This window comes from Wolffia australiana, chromosome 13, assembly GCF_029677425.1.
Source record: "Wolffia australiana isolate 7733 chromosome 13, ASM2967742v1".
Lineage (NCBI taxonomy): Eukaryota > Viridiplantae > Streptophyta > Magnoliopsida > Alismatales > Araceae > Wolffia > Wolffia australiana.
This window is the reverse complement of record NC_135847.1, coordinates 15,714,754-15,731,813: the sequence shown is the minus strand read 5'-3', so window position 1 is coordinate 15,731,813 and position 17,060 is coordinate 15,714,754. Positions and strand designations below refer to the sequence as shown.

Genomic DNA, 17,060 nt, shown 5'->3' with positions numbered 1-17,060 from the left:
CTCTCACATCACTATCTCGAATCTTCTTGCTTTGATATAAATATATGTAAATAATATTTATTCCCTTTCTACATCACTATTTCCTGCATCCCACCCTCATTTATTTTCCAAGTATCATGTCTCACCATTTGAATCACCATATAAAGAGTATTATATTCCCAATCACCATTTTCAGTCAAATGATTCTTACCCATCACTAGGTAGCCATATACAGAGTCCTACTCATCAACATATAAAAATTTGTTAAATTTTATTGATTAAATTCAAAACCAACTATGACATTAAATAAAACCAACTACCACAAGAACTCTATCTGAATCCACTCTAGTCATGTAATGAGGATAATCTTCTTACGGAACATATGATTTGTTGTGCTGACACAAGGTCGACCAAGTTCTAGGGACTCGATACATTTAGAAATTATAAATTATTTCAATTCACAAGAGATGGATGCTCAATAGTTGTATTGTGATTTCTTTGTGCTGCTACAAGGTTGTAGTACACATTGTCGAGATTATGATCCCCACTTGAAGACTATTGGTTTCTACTTTTCTATACAAATGATTGTTGTATAGATTGCCTAAAATTCAGTTGGAGCCCCTTATTACTGATTATTACCGCTTCTAGAATATCTTTAGTTCTTAAAAGATATATTTTTTTCAACCAAAATATGTCATAGATAAACCTATTATGTGTCATATTAGATACAAATAATTTGACAATATCAAGATTCTGTGACTGTATCAAGAACTTAAATATAGTTTTCAAGTCTGAAATTTTATCCTGTCTTTGGGAATGATGATCATGTAGGGCTGGCATTGGATGTCGCTATAAGGATATGATAAATTATCTAAGAAGAAAGGTTCACTCTGATATGATTCAATATTATATGTCACCAGAGAGATATGATCAATTAAGGTTGTCTAAAGACATAAAACCTAAGGACATGAGACACCATAAAGCGGTGTCATTTGATGAACACAGTCTAATTACAGATATATGATATCAAACAGTTTTCAAGGCCCATATGGTTGAGGGTTCGTTGATAAAGGATAATACACTAAAGATGATTGAATGTCAGAAAGGTTGTATGTGCTTTGACACTTTTTCTTTGTTAAAGTGAGCACAAGCTTTTCATTCTATATCATACTCATTTTTGGTAATTAATCTTAACATGGATAAGGTTCAAGTGATGTTGGCTATGCTACTTGACATATTCAGTATTTTTATTGTGAACCTTTACGGGGGAAATTTGAAGCTCAAATATTTTCAATATGGTAAATAGGATCATCAGGAGAGTAACTAAAAGTACTTTACCACATTGTTCTTGATAAATCTATCCATGCCAATTTTTAAGGAATTTAAATTCTGAGCGCCATGTGTTGTTATGTGTTGACATAATGAACAGACTAAGAATATTAATATGAAAGTTTAATTCCATAGCCAGACGGCTTTAGTCAATATTTAATCGGGTAAAATAGGATAAATATAAAAACACACTAAAAATTATTTTATTAATTAATATTACCTGTTGACATGTATGTTACAGGTTTTTGAAATTGTGAATATATATGAATTATTCCAACATATACTGCTAAATACATATCTAGTCATTGGATTTTATCATCAAAGTAATATATATATATATATATATATATAGTTTGGTGGAATCACCACAATTGGCTCGAGGATGCATGCTTCAGGTCACTGTGATGAGAGATATGATCAGTTTTTAATTAACTTCATATGAATGTTTTTAATTATCCATCTACAAATTAGAATCATAATATAAGGCCTTTAAAAATTATAAACCTTACAAGCAGCTCATGGAGCCATGGTAAAAACCTTACAAAAGTTATGCCTTAAATTACCATATTTTACATTGTTTTTGAGTTTTTAAAATGATTAGGAATGTATCACAGTTTTTTTATGAAGTTTTAATATCTTTTTGCTTCAAGGAATTTATCGTATACCCTTTATACTGAGTAAAATATTGGTATTAGGTCAGAACATATCTAGAAATGATTTCTCCAAGTGAATATAGGCTAACCCCCTTGTAGCAATATATTCGTGCACCCGTTTGCATAATCCTTCAGTTTCTAAGTATTGGTTATCTTTACTAGAAACGTGTCTTAAAATAAATTACGAGAAGAGGTCATGCCAGATGAGACAAAATACAATTGTTGATCGGTTGGTGCGTAATTAGGTCTATAATCATAATAATGTAATTTTCCTGGAATTATTTTACACAATTCTCTAGATTATATCCTCAATCAATTTCATCTGAAGTTGATGTTTTCAATATTTAATTTACTACAGTTGAACTTTACTTTTGCAGCATCTTTTTTGGTTGAAAGACTAAACTGTACTTTGCAAGTCAAGAATATGCCCAACTCACAAACCCTTCATCAAGGGCATCATTACAGCAAATAATTCTTATTATGATTCATGGAGTCAAACAAAATTTTATTTAGGCTTTCGTACTGAATAATTGGAATAAAAGGAGAAAGTATATAATGTATATAAGATAGAACAGTCCCATGAATAATTGGAGTCTGTGACAAGATAGTTATATTCCAATTTTTTTGATGAAGGGGACCTTTATATTTCTTCTCGATCAAAATTTGCAAAAGAACTTTGGCGGCTGATATTATAAGTAAAATACATAGAGATAAACATCCTGAAAACTGGCTCTCTTGGCTATCAAGGTTGGGCCTATAAAAATACTTGTGGCATCACTATCAGCAGCTTTCTTGTTTTCTTCACTCTTATTTGGGCGCCAAAGGAGAAAAAAGAAGGAAAATTAAAGCACCAGATGCATTTGGGTCTTGCCATGGTGTTCTAAACCAGAGAAGAACATAGTAAGATGGGCCTGCCACAAGTACTTGGGGTTTGGTCTCCTTTTAGTTCTTTAAGTCCTCTGATTTCTTGCCCCTGCTACCAACGTACCATCCGATCGCAACCAAGGCGGCAGCTCCGCCTCCAATGGCAACATAATTAGTGCTCTTTTCCGCAGAGGAAGGGCCAGCCTGGGCACCTGCTGAGCCAGCATCAGCAGCAGCAGCTCCAGCATCACCTTGCGGATGCTCTCCAGCCTTGGCGCTCTGATAACACACAAGTTTATCAATAGAAAACTGACATTATGCGTAAACAGAGAAGTTAATCGGGTTGTGCTTGTTTTTTTGATAGTGTAACAGACCTTGCGCGCCAGCTTCTCCAATTTCTCCCGCTCAAGCTTCTGTAAAGATGAACTTCTTAGAAGACAAACGGGTATTACGGTTATAGCTGGTATTGGTGAATAAACGGATAAAAAATATTCTGGACAGCAACAATTCATTTGATGGAATCATAACATGGAAGATAGTGTTTGTGGATGATGATGAAAAATTGTTATCTTCATCGTTATCAACAGCAACTTGAGCGATGATGGTGATTTTGTCATTGTCATTGTCATCCTGCCTGGAGACTGGCAACAATGTGCTAAGTTCCTTCTCAGGAATCTTCCGGAAACTAGACCGAAATAAGAACGGAGAAGATATTTGTTAGATTCCTGATAAGGGCTCGTCACAGAAGAGCAGTTCAACAAGGCTTAGCCAACAAATGAGCCTTAGGTGAGAAAATAACTGATTCTTGAAAATCTTCGGGTTATAAAAACCCCTTGTAAAGTCATTAGAGAGAACTTTTGAAGAATGATCACCTTATGGTTTCTTAGCACGAGTAGCTGCATCCAGCTGTCGTGAGAGCAAGAACTTCCAATTCGGAAGTTCTTGAGGGTTTGTACACCTACCGCTCTTCTCTTCTTCTCTCTTACCTCTTCAATCTCTTTCAATCTCCTTTCTCTCCCATGTCCCATTTCTTGATTTCGTTAAATCTACATGGAGATTGTAACAATATCCGGGCACATTCTCACTCTACTTGGTGTAGCAGATCAGTTCCTAGCCAGATGCAGCTAAGGAATTCCAAGGAGGCCATCAAAATTACTCACTAGAAAAGCCCAATACCCCTTAAAAGAGTCCTTTAGCAAATCAAATGATAACAATAATGGGCTTCTCGAACTGATGAGCCCAGTTCGGTGGGCCTGCAAATGATGAATTCATCTTTCTCTCTCATCATCTGAGTGAGGTTAGAGAATGGAGATTATTGAGAGGAGACGATGGGAAAAATTTGATATCATCATCCGAATCGTCATCCTATCTGCTGATCACAATTTTTTCATTATCATCATCTGCTGATAAAAGATCCTGGGGTGATGACAAACTGTCATCTTCATCTCGTCACCAACCTCAGTCATGGCTCAGATCTGGTGATGGATGATGAACCTAATATCGTTCTTGAGGTAGAAACCAATCAACTCTATGAATCTTAGCACACACTGTCCATGCGCATGATTTGTCGAAATAAAAATATTTAATAAAAATTCCAGACTCTTTTTATCGATTCAAAATATTTAATAAAAATATTTAACAAAATATTTAATAGAAACCAAGAGGTCAAGGCTATATGATGGAAAAAAGAATCTGGGGGATGCGTCTTGGTGTCTGATCTTTGATGATCATTGTCTTCTGTGACTTTATATTTTAAGCTGGTTTAGGACCCGGTATCGGAGAAAGATAAAATAATTTTTATTCTGGATGAATGGCCCAAGCAGCAACTCATGCCATTCATCAAAGGCAATGCAGCTCGATTCAAATTATGCCGCTCGACTCAATCTTACCAATAACCTAAATTGCGTCTAAAAATGTATACATACCAAATGATAAGGTCGCATGAGTTATACATCTTAAGCGACAACCATATAGTCAGAGTTCAAACCCATTCAGGGAAATGTCGAGAGTTAACAAGGACAAAGCATGGACGGAAACGCCTAGATAATTAATTCAAGCAATGCCTAAATTATTTTACCCAAGCATAAAGCTTTGAATTAGACTTTCAAAGCAGAACTTTCGATTTCAAACCCAAATTTCAGCCCGTAACCAAGAAAACAGAGGTTGCCCGACAGAATCCGGAGACAATCATGCAGGGCTTCAAGATAAAGTCCCTCATCCTCCGACGACGATTTCACCGAAAATGTACAATCAAATGACGCTGAAAACTAGAAAAGGCGAAATTTTCGACAAGGCTGAAATGGGTGACCTTGATGTACACGTTTTCAGCGGCTTTCTCCTCCTCGCTCAAAACCTTGCCCCCCGTGGAGAAGCTCCTGAGCACACGCCGGCCGACTGTCCTCATCGCTGCCATCGCGCGGACTGCGCTTCTTCTCTTCCCCAAACTCAGCTGGTAGCAGAATACACCGCCATGGAACGACGGAGGAGAAACAAGCCCGTTTCACAAGTGTTTTATGGCCGTCCGATATTGGTCCACTGATCGAACGGCTATCCGTAAGTATGAGTCCATGATAACGCGATGGACGTCTTTATCGGACGGTTCACAGGAAAGTGTGTTTGCAGACTGTGTCGATGACGATTTCATTATCGTCATCGTCATCATGAGGACTTTTTTCTTTATTTTACACTAGTGTTGGACACTCTAGGTTTTTAGCAAAGACCTAAACTTTAGCTTAACTTATTCCCAGTTTTGTCAGGTTAACTCAAAGTTAAAAATTTTAAAATGATTTTTTTGGCATAGACTTCTGTACAAGGAATAGTATACTCCAAAATAATTTATTAAGTGGGGACGGGGAACAGAGAGCAGGGAATGGGGAGTAGGGAGCAGAGAGTGGGGAACAGCAAGCTAGAGTAAGAGAGTGGAGCAGCAGAGCAGGAACAGGGAGTCTGGTTCTGATAAAATATAAAATATTCTCCATTTTAGGGTTTGACCTCCTTGAAATGGCAGACTGCCTTCTAAAATGGCAAACCCTATTTTTAGAATCTGAATGAGTTTCACCTGGGAAATGACGAAAGGTGATGGCGATAAAAGATTGTCAGATCTTAACCAATGACTCTCCTCCCTTTATATTGACTCTATCAGGTCTATCTGGTATCTTCACATCATTCCACAAAGGCATATGTGGACTCCTTTGAATATTCGTCAAGATTGCAGAGAGATAGATGATTGACGGATTGCATAAAGGGGATAAGCATTGGGCTGGTTGGTCACATGGTAATAACATGTAGTTTACAATTTATTAGTATATCCATCAATAGAAGAGATATCTGAACATTTACCTTTCTTATCCAATTTCCTCATCAAAGTTGTGTGTCACCAAGTGAACTAGAAGATGAGCTGTTAAGTTGAGAAATATTTTTTCTTGATTCTTTTCCCGTGAATTAAAACTTCTGCAAGTTTATTTACTTCATGAAAAGTAGATAGATGTAATTTTGAATATATGTATGATTACCAAAAGTGTATCCCGTAGCAGAACGTATTACAACTTAAATAATTAAGTGTCTTTACATCCCCCGCCCCACTTTATTGAGTCCTGCAAAGGATTAAGGATGACCCCTTTTTGAGTGATTGTCATCTATTGCTAGTGCCGAATGAGTTACATCATTAATTAATTCAATAAAAATTGATTTATACATTTTTCATAAAGTGATATATCCCAATTTTTTAAAAAAATTATTCTCAAAATGATCTATTAGTAGAAAAAATAGTATCCAACTTTGTAGATTTCTTTTTACTTCCAAGTAATAGGTATAAAGTATGCCACATGCAATTTATATTTAATTAGTTTATGTATTTATTGAATGAATGGATATTTATTAAATAGAACTATATTTCGCCAGTGGATAATATTTGAAGTTAAAAGTGGACCCCCTACAAATTGGCAGTGATGATTCTATGTAACACGCAGTTATAATTCTTGCCCAAATTTTGAACTGACATTCATACAGGGGATTTGGGGGGAATAAAAAATTTCCACAAATGGATAACTTTTACTTTGAATCACTTGCATAACTCTACAATCAAATGAAGCTTCAAATAGACTTTAAGAAGAGTGAAAAAGTGAATTCCTGGTTGGGATGAAGGAATGCCACATCTTTTGTTCTTTTTGGTAGATAACATAACTGATGCTATGAGGTGACCTTAACTTTTAGCCATCCACCCAAAATTTTAGGCAGACTTTCTTAGCCGTCTCCAAGAAACTACTGATTGTGGACATGAATTTATTGATCTCTCTGTAGGAAAATTAAAGGTTGAAATTCATAGATCAAAATTCCTTAATTATTCAGCAAGTTTAAGTGAAGATATGTGTATGTATCTTCTTAGAAAGTCAAGTGAATGGCCAATAAGCACAACCACTTTAACATTCATGACCCATAATAGGATATAATAGTATCATATAATAGGATATGTATTTTTCATGGAGCTACGCGATGGTTTGAAATATCACCCTCAAATGAGATCCTCACTTTTGAATTAGATCTCAAACCATTGCCCACTCCATGAAATATTTGTTCTAAGGATCACAAAATACAAATCTTATTATCATATATTCTCACATATCATTGGATAAATCATACGTCTACTATAAATCATTAAGTCATGTTAGGTGGAAATAGGTTAGTTTATTGATGATATGAAAATAAATTATACAGAAGTAGAGAAAATATTAATTTTTTTATTAGAGCATTTGGGAATCTAAGAGTAAATTGACCACATTAATATTTCTTGGGAGGTCCATTTGATATTCAAAAAATTATTAGCAACACTCAGACAAGTACGTAATGTTGGGGCGAACCAAAAACTTTTGGGTAGAGCCGAAGCTAAGTGTTGGCTAGGTAAGTGTCAAGTAGTAAAATAAGTAATTATGGATCATGTGGTCCATCCCCATAGGGGAGGTGAAGGGAGAGCAAAATTGGTAGAAAATAACCTATGATCCTTGGGGTTATCCTGCACTTGTAAAAAGTAGGAAAAAGAAAAGATATAGTGATAACTTTATTCTTTGTCGCCATAAATATGCATATTGAAAATAGCAGTAAGATTTTGGAATAAAAGGAGTAATCTTCTGTGACAGAATCATTGAAACTTCATTTTCAGCTAATTTTTTATTGGTGAAAATTCAGGAATTCAACATACCGCAGGAAGCTCAGAGACTTTTGAACATAATATATTAGAGGTGGTGAAGAATGAGATTCTTAAGTGCTCAAAATATGGGTTTATTTATGGCATTGATGACAGCCTTTGTGTAGGTCATGTTCATCTCGTTCCGAAGAAATATGTATTATCGTGAAAAAAATAAACAAGACAAGGAACTCTAAATATGGCTAACCACTGAGTAGAGGGTTTGTATCAACTATAGAAAATTTGAGTTCAGACGTAATGAAATAGCACAACCCTCCCATTATTGATCAATTTCTCGAAAATATCTCAATGCATGATTAATTTCATTTTCTAGATGGTTGTTCCGGTTGCAATCAAATAGAAACTCACAAATCTGATAAAAAAACCACATTTACTTTCCATATAGGAATTTTTGCCTTTAGAAAAATGTATTTTCGATGATATGCATCTATCACTTTTTAGATATGCGTGAGAATTGTACTTTAGGAATTAGCAGTTGATTATTTATTAATGTTTTTTTAGTTTTGAATCACAAATGATGGTATGAGCCATGATCCAGACCTATGATCTCCTCCTGAGTGGCTAGGATCTCTCGTAGGGTGAGAACAAACATGAAAATCAAAGGGTTTCTGTACTATTTTCCTAAGTTAAGTGTTGAGTGAACTACCCATCATACTACTAGTTGAATATATTTAAATGTAAGGGATCTCCATAAATTGGAATCTTACTTGGGTTAGAGGTGATCATTCCTTCAAGTTTTAAAGCACATGATCACTTTTTTCTTGAGCTACCTTACGCTATCTTTGACACCTGTACATGAATATGTTTCACTTTTTGTCCTAGCCTACCTTACCCCATTTCATTCATTATTACTTATCCGTATATGAACCTATGTATACCCCATTATCCTTAATTACTTATGATATGCTTCACTCCAATATCTTTCTCCTCTTTCTCTTTGTAGTATCATTCTTTCATGATATATTTTCATTGTTATCCTTCCATTTGTTTTCTTCTACATCTTCTCATTCTATCTCATCATTTTCTTAGTAGCATGAGATGAAGTGTCTATGAAAAATACCGACTCAATCGACACCTATTTCTTTATAAGGCTTCCATTTTATTTCATCCCTTGTTCAAAAAAAAAGAAAGAGAAGAATATATATATGGGGTTTATTGTTACGGCAGCATATATGTTCATGATTTTGAGGAATTGTTGATCATTGCATTTATCATATCATGCTTAGGTGGACATACACCTCTATATTCCACAATTTTGAAAATTTTCCTTTATCATAATTTTCTCTACACCCTTGTGGTGTATTCTGCTCATTTGTCTACAATTGAGAGTAAGCTAATGGCCTATCCATCTGTCATTCCTTGCCTACTCTTACCCATTCTTTCAAGCCATCAACCATTTTCTTATTTATTTAACCTTAGTTAGATAAAAGCTTCACCATCTATTTGTCATCGATACACCGTTGATATTATGTGCTTAAACAAGAGGAGAGGAACATTCATCATTTACTTTCAAGTGGGAGGAATATTAGTAGGGATTTCTAAAGGTTAAATAACCACTACAAGTGAGAGATTGACCTGGCTTCCCTCCTCATGATCACCATCTCTTTCTGGAACCATGAGGGAGCTCATCATTTGTGTTCTCGCATTTGATAGAAATATTTATACTAAGAGGTTTACTTGATACCATCAACACTTCATACCCAAGTTTCTAGGATGACAAGGTGAGTGAACAATCCAAGGAAAATTGAATGTCATTGCTGAGTGACTAGCAATGAATTAATTTGGTGGTCTTAAAACACATGAATTAGTGGGTTATTTCAGCGACATTTACTCATGTTTATGCATAAAAATAAGTATAAATGTGTGTTAGCAACTTTGAAATGATTAAATCTATTTTTAAAATCATTTTCTGATTTTTTTGGATTTAATGGTACTTTCAAGAATTTATCGACATCATATTCTTAAAGAACTTAATTTTCTGATTCAGAATAAAATTTTTTTAAAATTTTTTGATCTTATATTCATGGAAATATAAATTTTCTAAGTCAAAATATATATTTATTATATTTTTCTGCCTCAGTACTTTATAATGCTTTATTAATATATTTTTGCATTAAATATGCACCCCGCCACATGTTACCATTCGATTCAATCAAATCACATCTTAACATCTTCATGTCACCATCTTGTCATTGACTTTCTCATCATACAACTCGTTCTTACATTGCTCCCATCACTCAGGTTATCGTCACTTCATTCTCGCACCCGCCCTAACTTCTTAAATCGTCATTTTTACCATCTACTAACTACTATTATCAGCTTAATTATATTACTAAGTATCACTATATTGCCTCACATTCTCTCACCACTCGACTTCATACTTTATATGTATCTTATCTCACCACAATATTCAATATTTAAAGAATATGGAATCCATAATCATTGTTCCTTGTGGAGACAATTCGTACTCATCGTTAGCTACAATTAACGTGAATATATGTTAGTGTTTGGATCTTGGTAGGCTTTGGGGGTCAACTAGATGACGGCTTTGGGGATGACCAAGAGAGAGTGTTAGCATCGAGTCAAAGGAGTTCAAGCACCATCTTTCTATGGAAAACTTTTTAATTGAGGATGATGAATATTCTTAAATTTGTTTATTTCTTGGCATCCTTTTTGCATCTTATTTCCATATATTTTTCTTGAAGGTATTCAAACACACTTGGTTAGGGCTTATCATCACTTGGACTTGATATTCCCAAGCATCAATATGTACTAGCCAAAGCTTTTTAAAAATAATTTAGTCTACCCTATCATATATCGCTTTCACTAGATAGGTCTACAGTATCTTGCATAGGTCTATAGTAAAAAGGTTAATAAAATTTGAATAACTAAATTCACTCCCCATATTAGGACATACTTTAGCAACTGAAACTAACATAGGATTATATGATTTTTTCAAGTGATTTATATTTGTTACCCCCTCTCTGTGTTGTGAAAATTTGTTGATCCTAGTGGAAGAGAGTGATCCACTGATCTCATAATAAAAACAGTAACATATTATCACTTATATCCCATTATTCTCCATCATTGCCATCCACTTCTTCTATTTTTTATTCATTTTATCTCTACATCCTTCCATTTACACCACTTTTACTTTCTTCATGAGCCATTTGATCTATCTAAATAAAAAGTTGACATTTATTCCTATCTCTTAAAAATCACAACTATGCTTCTATTTTCCTTGTAAAATCATCCATCTGTGTGTGCTAGTAGGCATTGGCCCTTAAATGTAATAATGTGGGCAGCCATTACCTGCACTCGCACACAGAATGCACACTTGCATGTTGACTTATCATGTACCCAATGACTCAGGCATCGATACAATAATGACCAACTGCTGCTGAGGTGATTTATTATTTTTTTTATTAAAATATTAATAAATTGGTAAAATGAACTCCTTTAAGATTAACATTTTCACTCATATAAATATGTAAAATAATTTTCAATCCAAAAAAATATTTCCCATCTCAAAACCCTCTTCTTATATATTCAAACCTTAAAAAATCATAAATTAATTTTTTACCTCCTTATGGATCTACCCCTTTCTCTTTCATTATTTATTATAGGGTAATTAATGTGTAAATCACATATATATATATATATATATATATATTTGACTTTATATGAATTAATCACTAAATATCCAGAGATTTGGAATTTTGATGATGTCAAGACCTCCTTTTACAAGATAACAGAGCAAACAATTGAAGTGTTTCTTTGTCACAATTTGCTCCATAATTAGAACACTACATTATTTCTTTGTGGGGAACAACTTAGATCTTTCCAGCCACATAATGTTGGTTAATCATGTTGGTTAAAATAAATTTACTGAATTAATCCAATTAGTAATAAACAATAACATGTTGACATCTGAATTGAAAAAAACGTTGAAATTAGTGACTTATATTTCAAATCAGAAGGGAACAATTTGGGTGAAATTCCTTGAAGTTATTCAAAGAAATTCACTTTCTCAAAAGTAATCAAGCGTGGATTTCGAAGTGTGAGTTTATGTCAGGAAATAAGGCGTAAGACCTTGACCTAAAATTTCTACTTAGCTTCTCATTTAACTGGTCAAATAAATTTTGATAAATTAAAATTTTTTATTGATGATAAAGTACATACTAATAATATGTTCTCTAAATTTAATTTTTCACCTCCTAAGTTTGATCCATTAATTGTGCTTTCACAATTATTTTCACGACTTGGCCACCTTTAACTCATTGCCATTCCAAAAATAGAAAAACATCATACTTCATGTTTTGGCATATTAAATTTTTTAACTCTATATTCTCTTTCATAATATATCAGTATTTTTTCTAGTAAAATTTGACATTATGCTAGTACATATAAAATATATTAATATATTCCAAGAGAAACTGAGAAAAAAATGGGTTAATCACCCGCTAGGTAGAAGCATCACCTCAATGTAAACATATTTGGCAAAGAAGTTGTTGAGGATTTGACTCTCCACCTCAGCATCACATCAGCATGAAACCAACCAATAGGACATATTATAAGATTAGATAATTAAGAATTTGACACATACCCTATACTCACAGATTTAATGGTTAGGATTAAATACAGGAAAATATAGGCTGATAGAATTACACATAGATAGGGAAGGATTGACAGATCGAATCAAAATTAGATAGCAGCATTATAATGGTCAATTATTAGTTTAGTGAACTAATGTTTATAGTTACACATTAATCTCTAAGTACCAACTGGTGTACAGATAAATATTTTTTGTGGAAATCCCAATGATCTTAACATCTTGTTGATCCTGTTCTCTCTCCTTCTCTAACCTCTATTGATCTTCTTGGAGCTCTAACAAATATTCAACAATATCAGAGCTTCTGATCATGATGACAGAAGAAATCTCGGCTGCAGTAAATGTTTCCTCATATTATACAGGCCATGTGAATACAGTCACCACTGTACAAGTCCCTGTGAATATCCCTTCAGGGCTATGGTTAATCAACTGAAATTCAAACAAATCATAACCAATCTCAAGGCACATGATGCTTACCTAACATTTGAACAAAGACAAAGTTCAAATGCCTTTGCACCAACAGCCAATAATAGTCGAGTTCAAAGATAGAAATTCCAAAATCAAGCAACATGGATTAATAATTATCAGCAAGTATTTTTAATCAGACCCATGGACGGGGGGGGGCATGGAGGGAATAACATATTTCAACTAAAGTGTCATATATGCTACCAGTTTGGACTAAAAATCAGCAAAAATGACAACCAACCAGAAAAATAACTATCAAACCTCTCCACAAGCCTACACCATAAAAATTTCAGATGAAAATGCGTCGTTTCTAGACAGTGAAGCAACACATCATGTTACATCAGATTAAGCGTGATCCTAGATCCAGAAAATGATCAAGGAATTGAACATCATTAAATGGGTAACAGTACACGTTTGAAAATTTTATAAATAGGTTCTTCAAATATATCTACTTATGATAAAAACAAAATTAAAAGATATTTTACATGTTCCTGGGATAACTAAAAATTTATTGTCTATTCAAAAACTGACTTTGAATAATAATAGGTTAGTCGATTATTTTGTTGAAGACCAATTGCATCATGCTCCAGGGAAAGTTTGGACTTCTCATTTCAAATGTCAATAGGCAATTTGTTTGTGTGAATCTAACATAATTTATTAATCTCACAGAATCATGTTTTCACTTACTAACCATCACTCTAAAAAAGCTCTCGACATTATCCATTTTGATTTATGGGGACCTTCCCCTGTTTTATCACACTTTGGCTTTTCTTACTATGTTTTTCTCATTGATGATTAGAGTAAATACACTTCGATGTATCCCGTAAAAGGAAAAGTGAAGTACTATTTAATTTTATTTAATTCCATTAGAGAGCAAAAAATCAATTCGCTCCTAAAATTAGATATTTATGGTCATATTGTGGTGGAGAGTATCAATCTATCTGCTCAATTGTAAAATCTCAGGGCATTGTTTATCGAGTTTCATGTCCTCATACCCCTGAAGAAAATGGAACCACGGAGAAAAAACATAGACATATTATAGAAATAGCATTACCATCGCTTAGTCAAGCTCACCAACACATGTACTTAAGAATAAGTTGCCATTTAATGTTTTGTTTCAAAGCTCGTCTGAATATTCATCTCTAAGAACTTCTGGACATCTGTGTTATCTGCATTTGATACCATATACACATCATAAACTGGAGGCAGAATCAGAAAAATGTATCTTCATGGGATACAGCTCAATGCACATTGAATACACGCATGTTCCAGTGAGTTCAGGTAAAATTCATATTTCATGTCATGTTATTTTTTAAGAATTTTTTTTTCCTTTTTTGTCTATCTCAGCTCCAGAAAAATATCTTGGAATACTTGGATCTCATCCCATAGTTACACACATCATTTCTAATGAGATCCTTCCAAGTGTAGAATCTAGTAAAACTCTAAGTGATGAAACAAATAGCACACCATTAGAAAACCAATATCCTTTAACCAATGCAGAACATTTCTCCATCACTAATGAATTTAACTTCATACAACCAGAAAGATGTTATCTCAAGGAAATCCAAAAATTCTAAATCAACTACTATAGATCCTCCACGTGATGATTTATCCAGCACACTTGATTGAATACCTGAAAACTCAGTGATATCCACCTCCAAGATGGAGCCAACAAAAAAATTGGCACTCACCTGTCCCTCTCAACTGTTTGACATCTAGTACCAAAATGTCTTCTTAAAAACTTGTCGAATATTACGTAACCCACTACTTGCACAGTAGCATCAAAATACAAAAACTGGATGCTGGGAATGAAAATAGAATTTGATGATATAATACAAAATAAAACCTGTATTTTAGTCCCAAGAAATTCAAATTTCCAGTCATTAGCTGAAGATCAGTCTACAAATTTAAATACAAACCAAATGGAGATATAGATAGATACAAAGTCAGACTGGCCACATAGGATTCAATCAATGATTGATTTGATTTTACTGAAACATTTTGTCCTGTAATCAAACATATAATGGTTTGTTTACTATTGTCTCTAGCTATCAGCATTTTTTGTAAAATTCATCAACTAGACATATCTGATGCATTTTTACATGACTTAGAAGAAAAGGTGTAAATGGAAAAACATCCAGGTTAAAAAATATTGCTCATCCTGATTATGTTTAGGTTTTAGAGAAATCATTTTACGGTCTACATCAATCACCTAGAGCATGGTTTAAAATTTTGCCATCTTCTCTTTAAGCTCTTCGTTTCATTGGATAAAAAAATGATGTCTTTATTTTTTAAGTTACAAAATCATAACCCAATCTTTATTTTAATAAGTTCTCCTCATTCAAGTTAAATTCAAGAACTTGTCACTAAGATAATTTATAAGTTTGCTATTAATGATCTTGTGCCAGCAAAATATTTTATTGGATTTAACAAATATCACATCATAAAGGTTACATTCTGTCTCAGTCTAAGTGACGTAGGATAGCTACGGAATAGACGACTAAGGAATGGATGACTAGGTTGACGGGACAGACTACGGGTAGATGGATGACTAGGGATGGATCGGGTACTGGAGGGATAAAACAGCCACAGAAATCACACGGTCGAATTTGGACTTTAAAACCGATGAAAATCTGGTGGTGCAGCTCCGACCCTTATCGAGGGCGGGAGTATTGTCTTCCCCCACCGCGACGATGCCTAAGCACCGAAATCAATATCTGAATTCGCGTCGCGAAGAAACACTCGAGAAAGAGAGAGAAGATGTGGAAATCCAAACCAAGTCTAATTCTGACGGCGGTGGAAACTTCTCGAGAAAACACTAAGCGGGGAACACTTCGACACCAAAGAGTTCAGGCGTACCTCGGCACCGTGGTGCGTGAAGAGGATGCGGGAAATTCTGATCGTGACGAGGCTGGGCGAGTCCGGGCGTTGAGAGGCCCACTGGACGACAAGATCTGGATGTTACGGGAGTTGAACGGCCCTGGCAGTGGGTAGTTTTATCCGCGTCACGACAAGATCGCAGAGTCAGGCATAGACGAATACCTGCGCGCGCGAAGCGCGTGTAGGGTGCACGGAGCGCACGGAGCACGCGGAGCAGAGCGCGCGGGCACTCCGCACGCTCAGCGCGCGGCTTGAAGCGTCGGACGACGTCCAGACTGGGGCAGCCTGAGCGCGGCCTTGGGCAACCCTGTTTGGGCGGCCTGGGCTGCTCGTGGGCGGCCTGGGCTGCTCGTGGGCGGCCCTGGGCGTGGCCTGGGCGGCCGGACTAGGGCAGCCTGAGCGCGGCCTTGGGCGGCCCTGTTTGGGCGGCCTTGGGCGGACCTGGGCGGCCTGGCTGGGGAGGCCCTGGCTGGGGCATCCTGGGCGGTCCTGCGCGGCCCTGACTGGGGAAGCATGGGCAGCCTTGGGGTTGCAGATCTGAGAGAAAGAGAGGGAGGGGGAGAGAGAGAGATGGAAACGAGGAAGAGGTGGCCGGCGACGAACACTGCAGCGGCGATGGCGGCAGCCGCGGCGGCGATGGCTAGGGTTTGAGGGTAGAGGGAGGCTGGGCAGTCCTCCAAGAAGAGTTTAACTGAAAACTCAATTCTTGAAATATGACTGCCTAAGTGTTTCTTGAAAACAATGGCCTATGTATAGGCCTTGGAGGAAAGAGAAATGACGAGAAATTAGAGACGAGAAATCAAAGACGTGCGTCGTGTCACGTCAAAGGACAGTTGTGGATCTGCCTCTGGCGTCGTGTCATGACGCGCGTAGGGACGTGCGCTGGTGGAGACGTGCTTGTCGACGGTTGCGGCGTGTTGACTTTGGTGTTGACTTTGGTTGACTTCGCCGTTGGGTCCATAGCAGGCGTGTTGACTCCGGTTGACCATGGCGACGCGTTCGACGGTGATGTGTTGGCGTCCTCACCATCACTAAGTATCTCATGTCATTGCTTCAACAATCTAATAAGGAAAGTTCA

At 35.9% G+C, this 17,060-nt stretch overlaps 1 protein-coding gene across 1 annotated transcript; it reads right to left on the bottom strand.

Moving 5' to 3' along the window:
* Nucleotides 1-2,794: 2,794 nt before the first annotated feature.
* Nucleotides 2,795-5,310, bottom strand: LOC144711212 (uncharacterized protein At2g27730, mitochondrial-like). The gene is made up of 3 exons (XM_078585145.1): nt 5,134-5,310; nt 3,200-3,238; nt 2,795-3,104 (listed from the first exon to the last, which is right to left on the bottom strand). Exons 1-3 carry the CDS (start codon nt 5,236-5,238, stop codon nt 2,904-2,906), a joined length of 345 nt encoding a protein of 114 aa, XP_078441271.1. The 5' UTR covers nt 5,239-5,310; the 3' UTR covers nt 2,795-2,903.
* Between the last annotated feature and the right edge of the window lie 11,750 nt (nt 5,311-17,060).